Consider the following 24,808-nt stretch of genomic DNA (forward strand, 5'->3'; position numbering starts at 1 on the left):
GGACCACTGTAGCTAGTGGAATCATACAATATTTGTACTTCTGTCCTGGCTAATTTCACTCAGCAGGGGGTCCTCCAGGTTCCTTTGTGCTGTAGCAGGTGTCTGAAGTCCCTTCCTTTTTAAGACCAAATAATATTCCTGGTATGAATAGACCACATTTTGTGTGTCCGTCCGTCCATCAGTGGACACTTGAGTTGCTTCCTCCTTTCGGCCCTTGGGAATGATGCCGCTATGGACATGGGTGTGCAGTCCTCTCTATTTTTGTTTAGTTACTGACCACTGCCCGGATGACCGCTCCTAAAGTCCTTATTTTTATGGTATTCATGCCCAGGCTCCTCCATGGTCGTTCTGTCTCTTTGTGAGGGCTGAGGCCATGCATCTGTCTGGGGTTTTCCCCGTTGGTTTCTTTAGCACCTTCTGTTCCAGGCGCTGTTCCCTTTGTCCTTCTCCAGAGGCCATGCTTTGGTTCTCTTCCTGCTCTCCTCGGACCGCTCCCTCCCCTTTCTTCTCTGCTGCTTCAGTCTCTGCCGCCCCCTCCCCCAGCTCCACGTGGCCCCAGCTGTCATCAGCAGCTCCTGGTGTGTGTTCCTTTTGGTGAGACTTGCTTGTCCCGGGACAGCTGTCCCTGGGCATCAGAGATCTGGTGTCCTGTCATGTTTCCTGTGATGGCTCTTTGCTGTAGGGATGTGTTGACTCTTGGGACATGCAGCAGGAGCAGCTGAGTGTGCATCAGGCCTGTGGTCCTGACTCCATTCGTGTGGCGGCAGGTGAACCTGGGAGTCTGCGTTAGAGACATGGGGTGTGCTGGTTTTAGGGCCCCGCCAGGACAAGCCACTCCAGGAGGGCAGGAATAATATGTTGATTTTCTTCCCTGCTGACTTCTGAGCCCCGGGGAAGTATATATCTGCATGCTGTAGGTGTTTTATCAGTATTTATGGGAGGACTAAATAAATATAGTCCCAAACCTGCATCTGAATTGTGGGGAAACTGAGGCACAGAGCAGGGAAACGGCTGACCTCATGCCAAGTGGCAGGGCGTCCCCTCCCCTCTGACAAAGGCCCCAAATCAACTAAAAGTCCTCAACAATTCCAGAGACAGACCTTTCACACTAGATCCATGAAGACGTGCAGCCTGGTGCAGGGGGAGCCGGGGAGGGGGACTCGTACCCGGGTAATGAGTTTGTGTAGATAACAGGCTAATTGCAAGAGTACGGGTCACTCGAGGTAACTGGAACATTTTATAATATTTTTGAAATGAGGATGTGAACTGGAATGATGTAACGCGTTCTATAAAAGCCGGTGAGATAGGATGGGGGCCACAGGGCTGACTTTTATTTGGAAGGTTAGCCTGGTTCTGAGCAGAAAACCCAAAGTCAAGAGAGAGGGGAGAAGGCGGCAGGAGGAGCCTGTATTTTCCAGGTCAGGCTGCAGCTTCTGGACTTGCCTCCTCCTGGCTCTGTAGCTCCCCTCCTCTAGTTCACCGGGACCCATAGCGCCATCCACTGGCTGCGCAGATTCCCTGTTTGGTGGTTCAGGGTGCAGCCTGGCCTGCACTTGCCTGCCTGGTGGTGGTGCTTCCCTGGGAGGCCTGGCAGCAAAGCCTGATGCAGCTCCCACTGGGCCCATGGGGGGCTGAGTGGCTGGTAGTGGGTGGGAGGTATAACCAAGGGAGTCTAGTCCTTGTGTGCCCTTTCATCAAAAAGGCAACCAGCCCTCAGCTCAGGTCATGATCCCAGGGTCCTAGGATTGAGCCCCGCATTAAGCCCCGCATCGGGCTCTCTGCTCAATGGAGAGCCTGCTTCCCTTCCTTCTCTCTCTGCCTGCCTCTCCATGTGCTTGTGATTTCTGTCTGTCAAATAAATAAATAAAATCTTAAAAAAACAAAAAGGCAACCAGCTGGGGGACCTGGGGGGCTCAGTTGGTTAAGCATCTGCCTTCTGCTTAGATCATGATCTCAGAGTCCTGGGATCTCAGAATCCCTACTCAGCAGCTGGTCTGCTTCTCCCTCTCCCTACACCCCTTCAACCCTCCACTCTCTCTCTCTCTTTCTCATATAAATAAATATTTTTTAAAAGATTTTATTTATTTGACACAGAGAGATTACAAGCAGGTAGAGAGGCAGGCAGGGTTGGGGCGGGGGGCAGGGAAGTAGGCCCCCTGGTGAGCAGAGGGCCCAATGTGGGGCTTGATTCCAGGACCCTGAGATCATGACCTGAGCCGAAGGTAGAGGCTTAACCCTCTGAGCCACCCAGGCACCCCTAAGTAGAATATTTTTTAAAAAGGAACCAACCATTGGGACTGGGAGTAGTTAAAAAGGATTCAGGGCTCTTATAAATAAAGATGATTTAAAATTTAGAGACTTAGAATATTGGACTTTCCATAGTTTAAGATCAGAAAGGAGTTTGGAATCACCATGAGAGCAAGCAAAGTTGTTTTCATGAAGACCCAGGAAAATAGGTGTTCTTCCATCGGAGCAAAGACGGCTTCGTTCTGTACCCATCTCTGAAGTTCCAGATGCTTTATGTGTTGGGGACACTGGGGCTTATGTTCCCTCCAGTCTTTGAAGTATTTCCCAGTGAAGTTTCCATTTCTTCATTGGAGAGGCAGGATGTAAACATCTCAGCCCGCTTTATGAATTCTTTGCCACATTGTAGCGCGCTCTGGAGCCTTCAGGGCTACATCTTATGTGTGAATGGGTTTTTAGATGATGTTTATATGTGTGATAGAGATGGCTCTTCCACGGGCCAGTGGAGGACAATTTGCGCCTTGAAAAATACACTTAATTTTTAATTTCTGTTTGGAAAGTCACCTGCACCATGCAATCCCTTGCATTCTTAGGACTGTCCTTAGCTGTGGAGGGTTTGTCAGGTGGTAGGGACTGCTTGCCTGGCTAGTAACATATCAATTACATGTACAATGTAAACACATTCTCCTTGACGCATGAAGATAAAAAAGGCTTAACATGAATTGTGTCTATTTACACTTACATAGAAAATTCTACTCTAACAAACTCTGGAATATCCATAGTGTTTGTTATCACAACATTGTCCTTCTCCCCCCCTCCCCCATTTCTGATTTTTTGGTTCCTTGCGGGCAGGGAAGGAGTGGGCAGGGACAAAGCCATGCCTCCCCTTCCCTGCGTGCCCAGGGACTAGGGGCTGCGGATTCAGCAGCCAGAGGTGGATAGCCCCTCCCTCCGCCTGACACCCTGCCCCCTTGCCTTTCCTGGCAAGACCCTGCTTGTTTTTTCAGACCATCCTCAGGGATGGCTTCTGAGATGGCTTCCTGACCTCCCTAGAGATGGGGAGTTGTGGGCCTGCAGCCCTTTTCATTGACCTGTTAAAACTTTTACCTCACTTAATTTGGCCCTGGCTGAGGAGAGAGGTGGTTGCTCTGCTTGTCCAAAATTCACATGAATTTTGGACTCACATGAATACACATGAATCCTCTCCTAACCTCTTAAACGAGCGTGGCTTTCACAGAGTCCAGGGATTTAGAGTGCTAACTTAGTGGTTCCAAAGAATTCATTTTATGGGACGCAAAGAACTTGTATAGAGGGCCAGTGTCGGGGTGGGGGAAGGGAATGGTCATGTTGTATTGAACTTTACCACCAAGAACCAGAGGTGACACTGGTTGACTAACGTTTTACTCATTCTGCCTACAGACCTGTAGTAAAATGCTAATGATGCTTCCCAATGTCTGTTATTTCCATCTGTGAGTTAAGACTGCCCCATATTTTCAAGAAGAGTTGATTAGATTTAAAAACATTTTTTATTAGGTAACTACCTCTGATCATCTTTCATGGAATTGGGTGTCAGAGGCTAATCAACAAATTTGTTCATTTCCCCCTTTGTTGTGTGTTGTTAATATTTAGTTCGGGGCAATGGAATGGTTGAATGTTTTTAAGGAATGTTTAATTTATGTAGTAACATTGCTTAAAGCTCAGTGCTGGCCACAGGAACACAAAAGCACACCTCTCATCTTTAGGACAGCTTCCTTAGGGTACCTGTGTGAACAGCTCATTTTTCAGGCTTTGGAAGGGTACCTCACTTCTTGGGGGCAGGAGCCTGTAAATGGCCCTGAGGACTAGGACCCATCCCGTTACTCCTTTTCAGGACACAAGACTGTGTTTAGCGTAGAGCATATACGGAAGCCGTTACTGAATTCCTTCTATAGCTTTTCCATATCCTTAGATATGCAGCTTCTCTTTTGGGGGTTTTCTCAGGTAACTGCTTGTTATTAACCCTTCTCATAGTAGCAAATCTTAGGATTTTATTTCCCAAATATGTATAGTTTGTTTTTTCCATTCACTTAAGTCCCTAGAGCAGAAATTCTACCTTTGATGTTTTAAAAAAAATATGTAGAAATTTATTGGGAGCAGTGTCCTTTCAACTGAAAGCCTTAATTTTAAAAATCTTATTTTAGGGGCACCTGGGTGGCTCAGTGGGTTAAAGCCTCTGCCTTTGGCTCGGGTCATGATCTCAGGGTCCTGGGATGGAGCCCCGCATCGGACTCTCTGCTCAGCAGGGAGCCCGCTTCCCCCCTCTCTCTCTGCCTGCCTCTCTGCCTCCTTGTGATCTCTGTCTGTCAAATAAATAAATAAAATCTTAAAAAAAAAAATCTTATTTTGGGGGAAATGATTTCTACCTCCCAGGCCCTCACCTGCCTACCTGCCTCCAAGGGGGCCTGGCTTGGGTACCAGGCCACCCTGCGCCTCCCATCCACATCCCTTCCTGGGCCCTCTGCTCCGCACTGGCGGTCTTCCATCTGTTTCGTTCTGCCGTTCCTGTTCGCTGGCTTTGGGCCTGCTGCCCAGGCCTGCTGGCCCTACCTTCCAGTGTGTTCTTTCCCTCTGCTTCCTGTTTGCCTTCATCTCCATAAGCTTCGATGGTTTTTTGAGGGCTGGCCTGAGAGCTCCCATTCCAGTGCCTTCCTTCAAGTCGAGTTTTGGGTTATCTGTTGCTTTGAAAAGGGAGAAACAGTGTTTTGCAATTTCCTTTTAATCATCAGTGAGTAGTAGCAAGGGTGTGTCTCTCTCTCATGTGCTGTGTGGAATATTTACTCCTTCGGTGCTTGTATCATTTCACGGCACCAATGAAGCATGTTGTATTCTCTTTCCTGTTTGTGGCTTGTGCCTTTTGAAGGCTGTGTTATCATTCCTGGTCCAGCTGGGTTTTCCTTTTTCTGTTCCTATCACAAAATACCCCAAAGGCCGACAGTATCACCAACAGAATCCAAAACAGCTGGTGGCCGGGACCTGCCTCTAACATTGTGGCTTGGGCTTGTCTTCTCTTTAGGAGCAAGTGGTTAGTTTCTTCCTCCTTTTTTTTTGTTCTTCTTTTCTTCTGCCAATGGGGGGAGAGTGTCCCATGGGGAGACGGTTCTTTCACTTGAAGAATCTGTCCATTCCAGCTCTGTCATGCAGCTTGTTAACTGAGTGGTCTACACAGGCAGGGAACGGGAGGCAGAGGGAAGCCGATTCTTTCCTAGGGTCTGTTTCAATGACAGTATGAAAGGTTGGCAAACTTTGGTTAGGAGTCTTCATGCTCTTTCGCCGGTACTGAATTTTCTGGCCCTTGGGAAAGGATAGCAAACAAACAGTTGCCTAACACTGTACAGTATGATCAGACACACACTGGAGGCAATGCTAGATGCCCTCCAAGCACTCCTCTACACGTACGTACGTTCATCATTTAAGAGCTAACTAATACACTTACTTGATGATGACACAGAAGGACTACAGAACTTTAGGTTGGGCTTAGGAAAACACAAATAGCATAAAAGCAAAAAAAAAAAAAAAAAAAGACTTCCATGATGAGTCCCTGACCTGAAGCTATCGTTGGATGGTATTCCCTGGTTTTGAGGGTACTTTGGTGGCAAATACCCGAGAGGCTTTGTTCTCTCTGTTCCACTTTAGGTTCCTGTGGCCCTGGTCGGGCAGCCCGTCTTCCCGGAAGCTGCTGTATGCCCGGATGTTGGGAGACAGGGAGACAGGCAGAACGCAAACAGTATAGAGCCTCTAATTTCAGTGAGGGTCCTAGACAGTGATCACTCAACCTAATACGTCCTTTCAGGTCCCAACTCTTGTCACACATGAAAAGTGCTATAAAAATGGTAACTATAGGGAAATGGGGAGGAGGCAGTTGAGGGGGACCCTCAAAGCTCTGATGAGGTGACATGAGAATAGAGAGCCACAGGATGAAAATGGGGTGGGGGCATCCGTGTGACTGGAGAAGCACCCCAGTCAGCAGGGGATGAGGAGGAAGGAGCTTGGTGCCACAGCGTGTGAAGCAAGACCATTCCAGCAGCTGAGGTAGAAGTCGACAGGGATGAGCCCCTGTGCAGTGGTGCTGGATCAGCGACGGACAGGGGGACGGAGGCTGGACCCTGGGGAAGGTGTTGCTCTAGACGAGGCTGGAGAAGACAGTGGCTCAGATCAAGGTTAGAACAGTGGGGAGAGGCAGATGTGGAACAATGCATTCATTCCACATGTGAATTAATGGTGTGAACACCAGGCACCAAGTACTGCTTCAGGCCCTGGGGGCATCACTGGGGCGGGGGGCGGAATGGACAGTAATTCCCCCTCCTCCTGGAGCCGCCACTGCAGGGGGAGAGATCAGAGGGAGAGACCCTGGGGTGAGAAGAGGCCCCGAAGAGAGCAGACATGCATTAGGAGGGACATGAACAGGGCGGATGAGGAACAGTGGCCTGAAGAAGTAAGGCGTCATGGTGGGCGCAATGCCCTAGTTCCGCATAGGCTCGGGACCTGGTGCCAAGAGGGCTGTTTTTTTCAGCTTCTCTGAGATATTACTGGCATTAATGTAAGTTTAAGGTGTACAATGTGATAATTAGATACGTGTATACATTACAAAATGATTACCATGATAAAGTTAGTAAACACCTCCATCCTCTTACATCAGTGTAATTTAATTTGTGTGTGCGTGTGGAGATGACATTTAAGATCAACTCCTCTAACAACTTCCAAGAATACCGTATTATTGTCAGTTCTAGTCTCCACGCTGTGCCAGGCGAGCCCTAGATCGTATTTATCTTTGAGCTAAGAGTCTGTACCCTTTGACCAGCAGCTCCCTATTCCCCCCACCTCCCAGCCACTGACAAACTACCATTCTAGCTCATCTTTTCTATGCATTTGGCTTTTTTCGATTCTACGTGTATGTGAGAACATAAAGTGTGTGTGTCTCTCTGTCTGGCACTGCAGTTAGCACAAGGCCCAAGAGGACTGGGCATGTGCAGCGTAAGGGGAGACAAGAATCAGGAATGACCCTTTCATTTTCGACACGTGCAATTCAGAGAATGGGAATGCCACCCACTGAGCTATGGGAGCGCCGGAGGCGGATTTTTTTGGGGGGAAGGGAAAGAGTTATTAGACACCTAAATGGAGACGTTGAGTAGGCAGATGGGTGTCAACTCTGTAGCTGCCCCAACGGTATGCAGTTGACAAGCAGTGTGTGGGTGGCACAGGAGGCCACCGTCCACGTGAGAGGACAGAGAAGGGGAGGCTGAGGCCAGAGAGCAGCATTTAGAGGTCAGGTGGGAGAAGAGGGGTGAAGGAGTGTGTGGAATCAGAGAGCCCTTGGGAAGGAGGCGATGTCAAGTGTCTGAAAGGGTCAAGTCACAGGAGGACAGGGACCAGTCATTGGCTTTGATAATGTCATCAGGGGCTCTGCAAAGAGTGCTTCAGTATCATGATTGGGGCAGAAGCTTCGTCAGAGTGGTTTGGGGGTGACCCGTTGGGGAGGATGCTGAGAGCTGGGGTAATCCAGAAACCATGGGTCAAGTTCCACTTCTCCAGATCTGCTTCCTCATCTTCAAAGTGGCAATGAAACTATGTAGTGTGGGATGCTACTGAAAGGCTCCCATGAGGTAAAACAAGATGAAACAAAGCTTTCTTCATAGCCTTTGTCCGGCATGGAATGTTCTCAGACGTTCTCAGAGCGCTGGTTCTCCCATTCTCTTCTCTGTTGTAGAGGCTTCATTTTCTCATCAGTGAAAGAAGGCAGTTGGACCAAGTGAGGTGTGAGGTTCTAGGTTCTCAAGCCTTGCCCACTCCTCAGCTCTTGGGTCTCCTGGACCCCATTCCCTGCCTGCCAGTCTCTGTCCAATTTGTGTCTATGGCTCTAAGCCCCGCTGAACCTCTCTCCCCTTTTCCCTCACCTGCTCCACTTCGATTCTGTCTTGTACTGTCTTATACCAGAATATTCTTCCCAAAAAAGGCCTCCTTTGGACTTCTCTTTCATTCAGGAGTCTTGAGAGGGGCCTCATTCCTGAGATGAAAGTTTCCATCCCCCACCTGTGACCTTTTATGACTTGGATTCTACCGAACTCATTTTTTCTGCTCTTCTCTACACCCCTAGCCATCAGCGTCGCTGGCCCTTGAGTGTATCTTGTTCTCCCTTTTCTCTGGCCTCCGGAATGTTGATACCCAGTTTTATTTATTTATTTTTTTTTAGTGGTTTTTATTTATTTATTTGAGAGAGAGAGCAAGCACGAGACGGGGGAGGGTCAGAGGGAGAAGCAGACTCCCCACCAACCAGGGAACCCAATATGGGGCTCGATCCTAGGACCCTGGGATCATGACCTGAGCCAAAGGCAGACACTTAATCGACTGAGCCACCCAGGTTGCCCCTTAATACTCAGTTTTTAAATCCTATAGGAGCCAGAGCTTTCCTGGGCACTCCAGTAGAAAGGACCTTCTTTACAGGAAGCTCCAAGGCTACCCCATCTGTCCTGCTTAGTTCCATTCCCATCTACAGTGGATTTACACTGAGTACACCACTGACCACCTTCTGCCTCATATGACAATTGTTTGTCATGGGTCTTAGCTTGTGTCCTTCACCGTGAGCCTCCTCAGAGGGCAGACACAGCTTCTTTGACTCTCTTATAGCGTCCTACGTGTTGAGTGCTCCAAAAATTAATGAATTACATCCATCAGAAAACTTGACTCCGTCTGAGAAGCTTTAATGGAAGGCTTGGGATTATTAAATTGTAAGAAAGGATATTAACCAAGGTTTGTGTCTGTGGGTCTGTGTACGTGTCTAGTATTTTAAAAATAAAGTCTCCAGTATCGAGGCTGTTGTATCAAAAGCTCTTCAGATCTGCAGATGTCTTGGTCCAGCAGTTCTCCACCTAGGGATTTATCCCAAGAAAATAGTCTTGGACATTTGCCGAGAATATTCACTGGAGTGGTGTTTATGATGTGAAAAACTGGAGATAAACTAAATATCCAAAGATAGGGGATTGGTTTAAGAAAAATAAAAGAATCAGGGGTGTCTGGGTGGCTCAGTTGTTGAGCATCTGACTCTTGGTCTCGGCTCGGGTCATGATCTTGGGGTCTTGCCATTGAGCCCCACATCAGACTCTGGGCTCAGTGTGAAATCAGCCTGAGATGATCTGCTTTCCCCTCTCCCTCTGCTTCTCCTTCTGCTCATGCTCTCTTTCCCTCTTAAATGAATAAGTAAAAAAAAATAAAATAACTCATGGTGCATATTTGTACCCTAGAATTACTGTCCTTCAAGTGGTAACATAGAAGGACATCTATTGACTTGGTGAAATGTTCATATTAAGTGCAGGAAGGAAATCTTTTCTGATTGCCTTTACTTTAATTAAAATACTTCTGCAGAAAGGATCACTGGTATAGGCACTGGTAATAGTGATTATCTTTGGATGTGGAGATACGGATGATTTTTACTGTCTTTCTGCCATCTTTTGATACAACCTCTCTATAGGAAGCTTGTTTTCTTGCTTAATAAAATAATTTTTTTGAAATTGGGATGGCATACCTCTTTTATCTATAGAAATCACACGTTCTTGCCTCTCTGTTGGGTTAGGCTTTGTATCTATATTCATACAGTATTGGGGAAGAACGCAAGGCCACCTGACCCGTGTCAGATGGTAGCAAGAAATGTGAGAACTTGCTTCTTTCGGTCCTTGCTTTGTAGGTCACAGTGACTGTTCTCCCGCGCAGACTTCATTGCTTGGGGTCCTTGTGGCTGGCTGCAGTAGTAGGTTGTTGTTCTGTGGCTGCTGAGCTGTTTGTTCAGACTTTGGGCACTGGGGCCATGCAGGAAGCAGAGGGGTGGGGGTGTGCAGCCTGGCAGGTGCAGAGCTTTGACTGTGCGACCTTGACTCTCGTCTGTGCTCCTGTGTGACCCTGGGCTCTAAGCTGTGGTTTGTACATAAGCAGGGTGGGGATGACCCTCGCCAGGGTCCCTGAGGATGTTGCACGACATCTGGCCCAGTGCAGACGCGCCGTGAATGGCCGCAGGTACCCCATACCTAACGTTAGTCCCTGGCGAAGAATGGGTCTCCTCACCTTAATCATCATAATTTAGGTGTCCTGAAAAACGGGCCACATCGTGGGTTGGGAAATAGTTCAGAAAACGATTTCCTTGTAACTCAGACATGTCCCGCCCTTGCCCTCTTGTCTCCCCTCAGTCTGCGGGCCGGGCATTGACATCCGCAATGACTATCAGCAGCTAAAGCGCCTGGAGAACTGCACGGTGATCGAAGGCTACCTCCACATCCTGCTCATCTCCAAGGCAGAGGACTACCGCAGCTACCGTTTCCCCAAGCTCACGGTCATCACCGAGTACCTGCTGCTGTTCCGCGTGGCCGGCCTCGAGAGCCTCGGGGACCTCTTCCCCAACCTCACAGTCATCCGCGGCTGGAAACTCTTCTACAACTATGCCCTGGTCATCTTTGAGATGACCAATCTCAAGGATATCGGACTTTACAATCTGAGGAACATCACCCGGGGGGCCATCAGGATTGAGAAGAATGCCGATCTCTGTTACCTCTCCACGGTGGACTGGTCCCTGATCCTGGATGCCGTGTCCAATAACTACATCGTGGGGAACAAGCCCCCGAAGGAGTGCGGGGACCTGTGTCCGGGGACGATGGAGGAGAAGCCCTTGTGTGAGAAGACGACCATCAACAACGAGTACAACTATCGCTGCTGGACCACCAACCGCTGCCAGAAAAGTAAGGGCACGCTGTTGTGGCTTTCCCTCTGCTTCTCTTTCCCCCTCCTGCTCTCCCTCGCCTCCCTCCTCTTCTGAGCGCTGGCGGCTTCCTCTGGGGGTTCTGCAGGGAGGGCGGAGGGCGTGGTTGTGTCACACTGAGGAGGAGGCTGCCTGCTGGGTGCAGGCAGGGGTCTTGGCTGGCTTCCTTTTGCATCCGAGAACTCGAGAACTTGGGCAATGCAGGACCCCGTCATGGCTGCCGTCAAGAGCATCCCAGTCGTGCCCTAGAAATAATCCAGCACCTTCGGGGCCAGAAGCGTGCTGACCTTGAGCTTTGGATTCTAGTGAGAAAGGTGACCTGGTATGCTTCAGAGGTCCCCAGGCCCCAGTAGTCAGGGACTGCTTATGCATCAACTGGGTTCATCCTTTGTGGGAAAAGACAGATTTGGTTGTGGCGGGACTTCCTTAGGAGGACTCTACTTGGAATAATGGTTGAATAAAGGGAAGGTCAAAATTCAATTCACATCTTGTGAAAGTGGGGACTTGCGCTCCATGTTTGGTCCCCAGGGACGGTCACGAGGCTTAGGTGTGCCTGTTTATGGCAGAGCAGCTCACCGAGGTGGGAGAGCCCTGGACCAGTCCCCTGGAATCCCAGATTCAGGTCGTACTTGCAAGGAACTGTGTAGTGGGTGCCCTCCTATGCCCTGGGCTTCCATTTTTCTTTTCCTCCCCAAAGAGTTGTGCAGATCTTCTGAAATCGCCTAGTGAAAGAATTTTGAAATGTGTTCATGGCACTCCAGGTTCCGGGGGTGATATTTTGAAGCCGCTTCTTTATCAGGAACATGCTTTATTCTTCTCTCGAGTATAACTGGACTCTTGAGTTATTGTGATCAATTACCTGGAGACCCAGGTTGTTTGCTATTAGAAGGCAAGTCTGGGCCTTTGCCGTGTTGCTTTCAGCAATGTTCAGGTATGTTGGCTGGGAAGGTTCCTCTCCCTGGTGTGGAAGTCAGTGTGGTAGCTATAAATAGCTATTATTTAATGGTTGGCCCAGTTAAAGACCAAGGAGCTCATGTGTTCTAGCTGGTCACGAAGAGCCAAGGAATCCCAAACTGGTAGGCTTTGCCTAAACCATGAAGTGTATAAAATAAACAAATCAAAGGCCAGACCCCACAGGTAGCTGTTCTTTTTGTTCCCAGTCCAGCCAGGGTGGAAGCCGGGAAAGGGAAGGTTTCTTTGGCCCAGCACACACGTTTACGCTATCAATCCACCTGTGTGTCCATGAACATCTGATAAATAAGGGAGGGGTCTCGTTGACTGTAACCAGGACGTTGGATGGCCGAAGACGCCATCAGGCTTCTTGAAGAGTCCTTGTTGGCTGGGGTTGGAGGAAGGTAGGGCGCTGACGTCCCATTTGTGATTGATTAAAACTGTACCCGACCCTTAGGTTACCCACTGGCTTTGAGAAAACAGCAAAAACACCTTTTTAAAATTTTGTTTTAAAAGAAAATGGTGTCTTCAGGGGAGGCATCCTGTGTGGTGGGAAGGGGTTGGATGCTGTCTAAGGGGCCCAGGGGACCTTGGACCAGCCAGTCCTTCTGGGCTGTAGTTGGGCATCGTCAGAACATTTCTTAGGGCAGTCTCGTGTTATTCCTTAGTGACAGCCAAACATGTGCACAAAACTGCTTTGGAAACTCATCAGCTCTGTACAAAAGGGAGATGTTATTTAAAAAAGTCATTAGATGGGCGCTTGTTTAGTGACCTATTTGGTATCTACTCTGGGGTTGCTGTGGACTTACGCTGTTTCTGACCAGCAGGTTGTTGAAGAAGCCGGGAGCAGGGGTGGGTTCTGGGTCCAGGTCTGGTAGCAAGTAATTTAAGTGGCCTGGCCCTTCATTTTTTGTTGTTGTTTGTTTTTTCAATCTGGAGAGATCCTGCCTTTCTCATAGGGATTATTTAAAAAAAAAAAAAAGGTATTAAAAAAAAAAGGAAAAATACCAAAAAAACCAATGAGGTTAGATACTGGGCCTTGGTGCTGGTAGAGCTGATGCCGACAGGCCTGTTGGCTGGACCCCTGCTTGCCCAAGGCCACACCCTGCAGCCTTCTCCCCTGCCAGTTGTCTCAGTCTGGCTGACGTGTTTCTGAGATTTTAGGAGGGTATATTTATTGAAAATCCTGAACAGCATTCGAGGAAACTGTCTTCCCTCCATCTTGGGCTTTGAGGAAAACTCCAGCATAGGCAGGTTTCTCTGAGATTTTCCCATTGAACTGGAACTCTCCCTTTGCATGATGTCCCTTGAGACCTGTGCTGTGCGGTGCGACAGCCACTAGCCACATGTGGCTGATTGCATGCTTGAATGTCCTCCGGTGTGAATGGAAACTTGCTTGAAGCCTAAAATACACTGGGTTTCAAAGACGTAGTATAAGGGGAGAAGAAGTAAGGTTATCGCCTTAGTAGCTCGTAATGTATTGACTCTGTGTCGAAATGATAATATTTTGGACCTATAGGTTAAGTAAACTATGTTATTAAATTAATTTCACCTGTTTCTGTAGCTTTTCACATGGTTACTAGAGCATTGACATGACAGGTGGGGCTTCCATTCTCTTCAGAGTCCGCCCCCTATGGCCATGCGTTTTCCTCCCCCACCCCCATCCCTCCCCATCGTGTCTGTGGCTGAGCACTGCGGTGCTGTGGGATTCCTACCCCTCTCCAGCAGGATGCTGACGAACCGTTCAAGGAGCCAGGTGGAGGGCACTGAGTCTGGACAGCGTGTCATCTGCCGGGAAGTCAACATGAGCGTTAAGGTGGCCATTGAAAACGATGAAGTGTGGCCAAATCCCATTGAGCTGTTCTTCACAGGGCTGCCTACGGAGGGAGGAAGAGCATCTGGAGAGCTACGTCGAATCAAGGATGTGTGTGAAATTTTTGACATCACGGAGAAACACTCAATTATGGAGTGCCGATACGCGGTTTCTACTTGATGCTCTCCCTTCAACTCCTTCTTTTCTCTCATGACTGTGGCAGCTTCATGGACAGCCCCATTAAGGAAATGACGACTTTATGGGTTCCCTGCATCCTTCTGTTTTTCTCTGTTGTCTTATGATTTGGAGGGGTGGTTTTATTTATTTCTTTGAGATAGCGTGAGCAGGGCGGAGGGACAGAGAGAGAGGGAGAAGCAGACTCCCTCCAGAGCCAGGACCCCGACGTGGGGCTCAATCCCAGGACTTCCTCTGGGATTATGACGTGAGCCAAAGGCAGGTGGTTCACCCACTGAGCCACCCAGGGGCCCCTGGAGGGGTGGTTTTATTGAGGCTTGAGTTACTCCTAAAAAGTGACCAACCCTGGGACGCCTGGGTAGCTCAGTGGGATAAGCCGCTGCCTTCGGCTCAGGTCATGGTCCCGGGGTTCTGGGATCGAGTCCTGCATCGGGCTCCTTGCTCGGCGGGGAGCCTGCCTCTCTCTCTGCCTCTCTCTCCACCTCTGCCTGCCTCTCTGCCTGCTTGTGTGCTTTAAAAAAAAAAAAAAAAATCGACCAGCCCTTAAAAAAGTTGTGTATGGCATTTTCCTTTCAGTAGAAATGGGACTGTGCCCTTGATGTTCAGCACTGGTGAGTCCGCCTCCCCTGCCTTCTGACAGCGCTTCTCCTCCGTCTCTACAGCTGGTTCTGGTGGGCTCCTTTCCCTTGGTCGAGGCTCTGATGACTAGTGGTCTCCAGACTTCCATCCTAGGCCCCTTTTCACTGTCCTTGTTCCCCCAGGATGTCCCATCTGACGCTTCAGCACCCTTCCATCTGCACCTCGTCTGCAAATACCATCTGTAGCCTAGACCTCTTCGTGAGCCCCGGACCCATAGATCCATTCCTGTCCAGACACCTGCGGGTGACTCCGTGTCTGCTGGGCTTCTCTGTCTCCTCACCTCTACCTGTTGTCTTTCTTGGATTCCCCCTTCTGCACGGGCAGCATTCTTGGGCTCCCCGCTCCCATGTCAGAAACGTAGGTCTCCTCTGGAGGCTCCCTCCTCCAGTTGAAGGACAAGCCCTTTCCATTGTACATGTTTCCCGAATCTGCTATCCCCTACCCTTCCGTGACCCGGCCTCTCTCCAGCCTCCCCGTGCTGGTGCCTGGGCCCAGGGAGCTCCCTAACCGACACTCTGACCAACCAATAGCCCACCCCGCCCCCACCTGAAATCCTGTAGTGGGAGCCCGTGAGTGCTCGTGAAACGGGGCCATGCCCCCGACAAGCCACCTCCCTGCCTTCTGCCGGCAGTATCCCTGGCCCGTGGCGGTGTGCTTTAGGCAGACTCCATGCCCGTTGGTGGAGGACTTCGGGACTCTGCAGACTCCGGTGGGCTGTCTCGCCACAGAGAAGCCTGGCAGCAGCCCTTTCTGCATTGCCAAATAAATTCTGGGCGTGTCCTTGCAGTCGTGGAGAGTATGGCTGTCACCCCAGGGGCGAGCGTGGCACCTGCTTTGTGAAAGATTTATGCTCAGGAAGATCTGTTTCCCACCTTGAGCAGACATAGTGTGTGTTGACAGTCCCCGGCAAGCCAAAAGATTCAAGGATTGCGAAATGCGGATGTTTCTTGTGTCATTTTCACGGTCGGTCCTTGCTCCCCAGGAGCGAGGTCACCAGAACTCTTCTCCAGCTCTTCACCAGCAGGGAGGATCAGCCATAGACCGTCATAGCTCCTTTCTCGCCCGCCCTTGTCAGAAGGATCCAAGGCCAAAGATGGTGGAGAAATACAGGAATCCTCTTCAAAGTCAAGGCTTGGTCTGCGACACCATTCGTTACTGGTTGTCGTACGGCAGTCGTACGCTGAAAGCTGACCTGTGCAAGGAGGGAAGAGGGGGCAGATCCTCTCGGAAGACGTGGTTCTCTTCCTGCCCCGTGCATTGCCTCAGTGGTGTCTGCTGTTCGCTTGCCCTTGGGGCTTTCTGGTACTTGATTGCAGATCTAGAGATACCCTCACCAAAGCAAAATACACACACAAAAGTCCAAAACTTCCTGCTAAACTTAACATCTCCGAGTACTTTTTAACCCAACAGAACAGATAGTTTAGGGTCTGCTCAGATCACTGTGTTGTCACTGCCTACGGGAAGGCCTGGTCTTTGGCAGAAAATGCTTGAAGGTGGCAAGCCTGGCTGTGGTGCAGACTGGCTTTGCTGGTGGTGCAGCCTTATTTCAGTTAAAAGGGCATTGACCGGCAACAGCGGTCCCGGAGTCTGGCTGCATTTCCCACTGCCTTCCAGAGGAGAAACCAGGAAAATAGCAGATTGGAGCCCTTGCATGAGAAGGCAGTAAGTGGCTGCCTTTTTTGATAAAAGGAAAACATTTCAACGGCCATCTCACGGATGAGATCTGGGACTTCAAGTGAAGGCAGGGAGCATAAAAAAGACAATTCTACGTTTTTCCCCCTCTTTACGGGTTCTCGTGTTTCTGTTTATCAGATACATCTCACAGGGCGGTATGGTGTGTGCAGCGGAGTGGTTCCCCTTCTTCATTTTCTTCTGGATTTCTTCCTCATTTTCTTATAGATGGGTACCTCTGGCCTGCTGGGTCCAAGTGGGGGGCTGGTTTACGTGTCTGTAAATCACCTGCTGGATTGGGGTGAGGTGAAGGGCACAGTGTCTCTGCCCTGAGCCCTCATGCGTGCGATGTGCATTATTTCTTCTTAATTTTTCCTCCTCCTCTCCCCCCAATCCCCTTCAAGTTTTAAGCTTCTCGTGAGGGGTATTTCTTTCTATAAAATGCTGTGTGGTCGGCCACAGGGTTCTTGCATGCTACAGCCCTCAGACTGCCCCCTGTGAATGAGGAGGGGGTCTGCATTGCCTGCTGGAGCCGAGACAGCCCTGCAGATCGTGGACGGGAAGGCAGTCCGTTGAGTAGGTTCTGGGTTGTGTTGTCTGTAGGAGCTTGTCTCTTCCCCTGGAAGGCCCCTGCTCTGGTCAGCTGCTCCGGTGTGGGGGTGATCTTTATTTAGAAGGGGGTCACATGCCCCTGGGCCTCGTTTCTCTGCCTTTTATAGTCAGGCATGGAGATCACATTCTGTTCTCCCTGACTGCCGACCCTTTTTACCAAGATGGTGAAGCAGTTTGTGTCCATGGCTCTCTGCAACCCCTCGTAGCCCATCCCCATATCCTGGCTCTTGGGCCTGGTTATGGAAAGGCTTTGCTCTTGGCTAACCGTTCCCTAATTAGGGTGTCGCTTTCCTGGGCTCCCTTCAGAAGTTTGGTTTTTGTTTTATTTTGTTTTTAATAAAGATCTCAGCTTCAAGAGCAAAAGGCTTTTCGGAATAACTCTCCTTGGGTGATTTTTGCAATTCTATATATCGGGAACTATCTGGACTCCCTTCAGATCTCACCGGTTGAGCCCACTTTTAAGATTGTCCTGATTTCTTCCTACTCCTAAAACACTTCCTCTGTTACATTACTATTTCTACATTGCTTTTCTTGTGTATTTTCTTTTTAAAAAATATTTATTTATTTGACAGAGAGAGAGAGAGCGAGAGCACACAAGCAGGAGGAGCAGCAGGCAGAGGGAGAGGAGAAGCAGGCTCCCTACTGAGTAAGGAGGCCGATGTGGGGCTCGATCCCAGGACCCTGGGATCATGACCTGAGCCGAAGGCAGATGCCTAATGGACTGAGCCACCCAGGCGCCCTGTCTTGTGTGTATTCTTGATTAGAGTGGGAATGACATGAATTGTGTGGGCCCGTGGCTAACCGTGTCCTAGATTGCATTGCTCAACTCGAGTGCACGGGATGGTTCAAAAGTTAGGTTTGGCCCCTGGTGAGCGGGAAGCCATGAATTGGAAACATACCTCCTTTTAGTCTATCGTGTGACTCCTGGGACTCAGGCTGTGGGAAGCAGGGTCCCCTAGCACCCTCCCATGATAGAATGCTCCCCTGACAAGGAGCAAGTGAGAGATGGCCATGGTGTTCTAGGAATGCAGGTAGCAGGAGATGTAATCTTCCCGACGGTCACGGTGAAGATATTAAGCAGAGCAGGCATCTGTTTATCACCATGCATAACTTGGGAATCTGAGTTGAAGCAATTTAGAAATCTTCCTTTTGGAAGAAGGAGCCAGCGCCTGGTCAAAATCTAAAATCTAGACCATTCTGGGTTCTATTCTGTGTCTGGCCTGTCTTCTCTGTCTTTGGAAATGTAGCTCCCCTCCGAGCCCTGAAACCGCCTGAACGACACAAGGAGCAGGCACGGGAGCCCAGCAGGTCCCAGAGCTTGGTGGAGGCGGTTGTCATCTCGGGCCAGGGAGTGATGAGGGCTTCTGGGGCCGGTGGCGTAGGGAGAGTCACGGGCAGGAAGCGTGGCCCTCCAGGGAAGAGTGTGCTCCTGCGGTATTCTCTCGGCCATGGTTCCTCAGTTCTTAGGATGTCATGGGGCTGGCTGGGGCCTCACTCCTGAGAGTCCCAGGGTATCTACCCTTGACAGTGGTGTGGATTCCGTGCAGACCGCAGCTGCCTTCACATGCCTGCCACCCTCTGACTTGACTTTGGGTACGGTTAGTTGGCCTTGCCCCTGTGATTGTCCCCCTGTGGACATACGAACATTGATATTTGCAAGAAGATCTAATTTTGTACAAAACGGGATCTATTTATTTTATTTAATTTTGTAAGGATTTTTATTTATTTGTGTGTATGAGAGAGAGGAGAACACAAGCAGGGGGAGCGGCAGGCAGAGGGAGAAGCAGGCTTCTTGCTGAGCAAGGAGGCTGATGTGGGACTTGATCCCAGGACCCCAGGGTAATGACCTGAGCTGAAGGCAGATGCTTAACTGACTGAGCCACCTAGGGGGTACTTATCTTATTTATATGTGTACATCCATAGATACATACACACACGTGCATACACACTACACATATAGACAAGCGTCATCATATGACAAAGGTTTAAGAACAGTCGATGAATCAAGAGGATTCCATTCATCAGCCTCCTGTGTTTCTAGGTGCTGGAATGGGGCCGCCAGACCTCCTCTTCCATCTGTGAAATAGGGATGGGCAGATACAGAACTTGACAGACTGCCCCAGACAGACCGCCGAACGCATAGTAGTTTTTTGGGAAATGATAGCCATTGCTAGTCTTTCGAAAATTAAAGTATCTCAGAGCTGCCTTCGGAGACTATCTAGAATTCTGAGCCTTAAACTGGATTGACCACGTATGTTTACTGCCATATCTTATATGGTCTTTCTCTATTGCTTTTTCTAAATTGCAAAAATTCAATTATCATAAATAGCATGGTATAGTGTAGGAGTGGTTCTTGCTAATTTAATCCAAATTGTTCAAATTCTTGTGTCTGTCCAGATAAGCCGTATCTTTAAAGAACATTCAGTGAGGTCCATATGTCTCTATCAGGATGCCTGTGGGGCCTCTGTGGTTCCATGTAAATGCTATTTATTCGGTTATCAAATCCCGTGAATTCATTCTGCTTGCAAGCTTGGTGTTGGGAAGAATTTAAGAAATGTCAACAATAAGATTCTTGTTTGATACTACCATTAAATATTATCTTATTTTTTAAAGATTTCATTTATTTATCAGAGAGAGAAGCAGCGCGCGCGCACAAGCAGGCAGAGTGGCAGGGAGAAGCAGAGAGAGAAGCAGGCTCCCTGCTGAGCAAGGAGCCCTATGTGGGACTCGATCCCAGGACCCTGGAATCATGACCTGAGCTGAAGGCATGGCTTAACCAACTGAGCCACCCAGAGGTCCCTTAACTTTTTTTTTTTTTTAATGTGTTTTTTTGCGGAGAGCAGTAAATTGGTTATACAGTGGGCTCAGTTTTTGGTAACGATAACAAGGATGTGCATTTTTATTTGGGGCAACTTCCGGGCTCACGTAGTATAGGTAGCCAAGCGTCTGCTCAGGCTGAAGCATGTGCCTGTTTATTGTCTTCAGGTGGGTAATGCTAGCCGAGGGTGTGTGTGTGTGTGTGTGTGTGTGTGTGTGTGTACTTGCGTGTGCGTACCACTTTATGCTCCCACCCAGCCTCCCAGCCTCTCCCCCGTTTCGGCTGTTTTGTTTTGTTTCGTTTCCCTGCTCTCGCCCCCGGTGCAGGAAACAAACACTGGCTCTCTCTGTCCTCCCTTAGATCTTCCTTCCGTTCGAGGGGATCAGGTGGGTGGGAAAATGCTGTGCAGGAATGTCAGGCCCTCTCCCGGAAGCCCGGCTTCTGTTTCATCTCATTATTGGACAGAAGTCACTTTTTGTTTCTTTGCCTCGGTCACAAACATCCACCCGGTCCTCTCTCCTTTCTCCGTGCCATTTTTCGCAGAATCCACGTGGGAGGGGAACAGAGGCGGCGTGTTTGGGGACTCTGTGTCACTTGCTACTCATCGCCTTGCGTACAAAGGCTGTGCAGACTGACCCAGCGTGTAGCTGCCTCCACTTTTGTTTTTGCAAGTTCTAAAGAGGGGACTTGGGTGAGGCATGTGACGTTGTCGCTGCCGGAGCTGTGCAGGCAGGCCCCGCCGTCCTGCATGCAAGACCAGCTCTGCAGCCCCTGGGCCCAAGCCCACTGTGCCCAGGGGCCCGTGGGGAGGATGGTCCAGCTGCGATTTGCGTACATCTGCCCTTGGCAGCAGATCTGTGAACTGAGGCTGCCATTCTGGATTTCCGGGTGGATGCAAAGTGTTTGGATGGTTTTTAGCAGCTGCTGAGACCAGGGAGTTGGGCTTAGTTGCAAAAAGGAATGGGAAAACAATAAAGGAAGATTGGGGAGCAAATAGTCTGTGATACAAAAAAGGGCAAGATGAAGGCTGATGTTATTAGAAATACTTCCTGGGAGCCATAGTGTTTGAGTTAGGAACCCCCATGGCCCCCACAGAAGGTATTAGTGGTAATGATGGAGACAGATGGAAACTAGGCAGATCCCTAGGTCCAGAAGAGATGAGTTTTGTTCCTGGAGGTGTATGACGATTCCGTTCTGATTCCTTAACCTCTGAATGGCCCCTTAGGCTTTGCTGAGTAGATGATATTAGTAGGTTCCTAGACTATCCCTCAAATAGGATGTAGGGATAAGTTTTCTTGTTCTCTTCCTCAGTGAACTTGACATGATTGGATCTTTGATAATACATAGGTCGTTCCATTAAGAGGTTTTAAGTAACTGTGTCAAAGAAGCTTTGGAATGTTCTTGTTGTTTTTTAAGATTTTATTTATTTGACAGACAGAGATCACAAGCAGGCAGAGAGGGAGAAGAGGGGGAAGCAGGCTCACCGCCAAGCAGAGAGCCAGTTCCCTGAGATCATGACCTGAGCTGAAGGCAGAGGCTTTAACCCACTGAGCCACCCAGGCACCCCTGGAATGGGTTTTAAGCAAAGTCAGGGAAAATGTACCTTGTCCTCTCTCCCACCTACAAGGAAAGACAGAGAAGCCCGGATGCGGCATTGAATACCCTTTACTTCCTCTTTGTAATTTCATGCATGGTCCTGGTCACAGCAGCAAGGTGGTGTGGCCCAGGTGGCATGGTGTTGTCCTCTGAGATTTCTTGCCCGCTTCTTCCCCAATTGCTATCTCCTCTCTGGCCCTCTTTTTAGCCTCACAGGTAGTCGAGACTTGAAGGACCTTGACATCATAGTCGTTTATGAATGGAATTCTGAGAATGTATAATTTTCTTGGAAGAATGCTTCTTTAGATCAAAAATATTTCTTGTTTGTTGTGGGGGGAAAACAAAAACAAAAACAAAATTCTCCTTGGAAAAATCACTGGGTGCCAGAGATGGTGATTAGGAGGGTGAATGTCTTGGGGGTGCTTAAGTCAGGAGGGTTTTATTGCTGGACAATTGCTACAACAGGCAAAGCCAACTTAACACACTACTGTTTCAAGAGAAGGTTGTGGCGTGAGATTGATGTGGAGGTGGATTTACAGACGGCCACGCTGTGATCGCTCTCCATGCCTCGCTGTACCTCCTGCCCGTTCCCATGCCCCAGGAAGATGCCTTGAATTTCAGGTTAGCCCTGCAGGGTTGGGGGACTTCAGACCCTCAACTTGGTCTGGTCCCACAGGGAGGTTTCTGCCGTTCTTCCAGATCTTGCCAGGCAGCTTTATCTGGCAGGCACCACGTTCATGGAAAGCCTCAGAGTACGGATGAAGAGCCGCCAGAGAAGGCATTTCAGTGGTTGTTAGAGAGAAATGGTGATCGCAGTGGTGTTCAGACCCCACTCCAGCTCTGCGATAAAAGGTGCATGGTTTTTGTGACTCATTGCGTATGAGCCAGCTCGGAGTCTCTGTGGTTAAACAAGCCCCAGTACGTTATGTGTTTTCCAAAGATGTGAGGCATGAACCCTCTCTCCTATCTCAGCTCTTCACACTCCTGTAACTCTGGTCTCCGATGCCACCACCAGATCAAAATAAATGCAAAAAAGCTCTGGTCAGTGCTTTCTCTCTGAAGTCAGGCTGGAGAGGCAGGTGACTGGCTAATTGAGTGGCGAGAAGGCGAAGAGGACAGCCCAGCCTCATGATCAAGCGGAGTTTGCAGGAAAATTACGTACACATGAGCATCATCATTTATTGCAGAGAGCATGGGTTTGCAGAAGCATGCAGAAAGCACTACACCTTAGCCCAGAGGCTGGAAGCCAGGCACTTAGCCACCCTGTTCCTTGGGCTCCTCGTCTGTTGAACCAAGTGTGCCCTGAGTTTCCTTCCAGCTCTGAGATTCATTGTTGCAGAGTAGGGTGCTGGGAACCTACACTGGGTCCATTGGCCCTGTTGTCAGTCACCACTGCTAGAGAAATGGAAACAGCCAGTCTTGACTTGCAGAGGCATAAAGCAGTTGACCTGGTCTTTGAATGGGCCCCACCCCTAGGGACAGGACTAGAGAGTAGAAGGCTGTGGGGTCCCAGGAGGTGGCTGTGATTCACAAGCTCTGATGAGCTGGTAGCAGATGTAGGATAGGAGGCTGGCGAAGCATCTCCGCGATAGGGTAGAAAGAAATAAAAGTGGTTAGAGAAGGCGTTGAGGGTAGGAAAATCAGTAGGATTTATGTTAAGTCTTGTATCTTTGAAGTGACTTATTCTGGTCTGGCTTTTGCTGTTACCAAAGTGAATTATTCATAAGTACTTTGAGAAATACCGATGTAACACGATTAAGTTGAATGAATTTAAATTCATCTAAATCATTCTTTTCAACTAAAGTAAGCCTTCCCTCTTCCAGAATCTGAGCAAACTGATAGCCCAGCAAGAGTTTCCTGCTATCATGGCAAGTGACTGATGTCTACCATGATACTGCTGACTTGCTTTGGACTCACGAGCTCTTCTGGAATGATCCAAGTGAAATTAAAATACTTTCTCAGTAGTTGGGTGTGTCTTGCTGAGCATTTTGGTGCTGGGAACTCTGGCTTTGGAACGTCTACACAGGGAGTTTCAGCTGGAGCAAACATTGTCATGCTCTTGGTGGTTTCTCCCTAACCATTGTCCTCCTGCTCCTCGAAGCTCTGCTCAAGACCGCTCTTCCATGAGACCTCCCCATATCCCCCTTATGGAGGGCTCGGGTACCTGTAAGCTCATTCGTGGGCTGGTATCGGGCCATTGCCATGTTTTTTGGTCAGTGATCGCTTCCCTCTGTATTCTTAACCATTGTTTTAGAAAACCTTGCTTACTCGCCATTTGTGTCTTTCAGAAAATAGATGATAAACAACTTGTAGGTTAGGACTTGAGCCCTGTTTATAAGTTTCAGTTCGCTATCCTCATAGCCAGAGGGAGTCCCATGGAAAAGATACTCTGTACGAGTCCATCTCCCGCAGAGTCTTGACCCTGGGTGGCACCAGAGTAGTTTGGCTCTCGTGAAGATGGGGAGGCTGGGTTGTGAGGGCAGCGTAAACTGGGGAGTCTGCTTGGGGCAGTGCAGGTATGAGAGCGTGTGTCTGTTCAGTCTTGCACTTTGGGCACTGAGCTTGTATCACTCTAGTCCAGGAATTTTATAAAGGGATCGGTATTATATTTTTGGGTGGCCAAAGCAGTTCTGTCTGGAATGAAAAAACCAACTATCCATAGAGTTTAAGAGCAATCGAGGGAGTGGGGGTGGGGTAGTGTGTGTACACGCACATGGTTTGCGTGAGTCCATGACCTCTGCTGAGCTGTGAATTACCTGGGGTCTCCTGTTCCTCCTTCACCATTCTCGTTAATAGAAATCCGGGGTCCTTAATGAAGGGAAAGAGAATATATTACGTACGTATCATTCCCGTGACAAGGGATGGTGGCAAAGAGGCTTGACCTGTGAGTGACATCTGAGTTAGGTCTTGATGTGTCTGTGCAGGTTTCAGTTGTTCCTTGGCCAAAGTTTCCATTGTTTCTGTTGATGGGTCTATTTAGTGCAAGTTCCGTGCTAGGCAGTGTGAAAGAAACTTCTGATTTTGTTATGAGAGAAGATAAAGCACATGACCTTCCCCAGGAAGGAGACAATTTATGCCGTGTAATAAGGTACCCCAGAATTTTGGCCAAAAGAGGAGAGGCCAAGAGTGCTAAGAGCAGAGAGGGAGGAGAGATCCATACTTGGGGCTTTGCTGGAAAGAATATTTGCCTTATGGGAAATCGAGATTTTTCTGTAAGGATGTCTATACTTGCTCAGTACTATTTGCCTGGCATTGTATATAGGGCCCTCACCTTGCGAATGGGTTACACTCCAAAACTTTGCAAGGCATTTGGAATGGAGAGCACATTATTTCATAAAAACAGAAATTAGAGCGGTAGTTGAGGTCCCAGCCAGCAGCCCCTCTTCTGCACCCCCAACCTGCCCAAAGGCTGTTTGTTTTAGGTGTCCTTTCTATCCAGTGAGTGCCCATAGCTATGGTTTTGGGGGGGTTGGTGCTTTGGAGCTCTATCCAG

The 24,808-nt window shown here is 49.0% G+C and overlaps 1 protein-coding gene across 1 annotated transcript in view; it reads left to right on the top strand.

Moving 5' to 3' along the window:
- The window catches only part of IGF1R (insulin like growth factor 1 receptor), a 300,467-nt gene that overhangs the window by 43,041 nt on the left and 232,618 nt on the right, over positions 1-24,808 (top strand). The window contains exon 2 of the mRNA XM_082736451.1: positions 10,455-11,000. Within this exon, the coding sequence (XP_082592577.1) occupies positions 10,455-11,000 (546 nt within the window). The remainder of the gene's footprint in view (positions 1-10,454; positions 11,001-24,808) is intronic.

This window comes from Mustela nivalis (genome assembly GCF_964662115.1).
Source record: "Mustela nivalis genome assembly, chromosome: 6".
NCBI classification, from domain to species: domain Eukaryota; kingdom Metazoa; phylum Chordata; class Mammalia; order Carnivora; family Mustelidae; genus Mustela; species Mustela nivalis.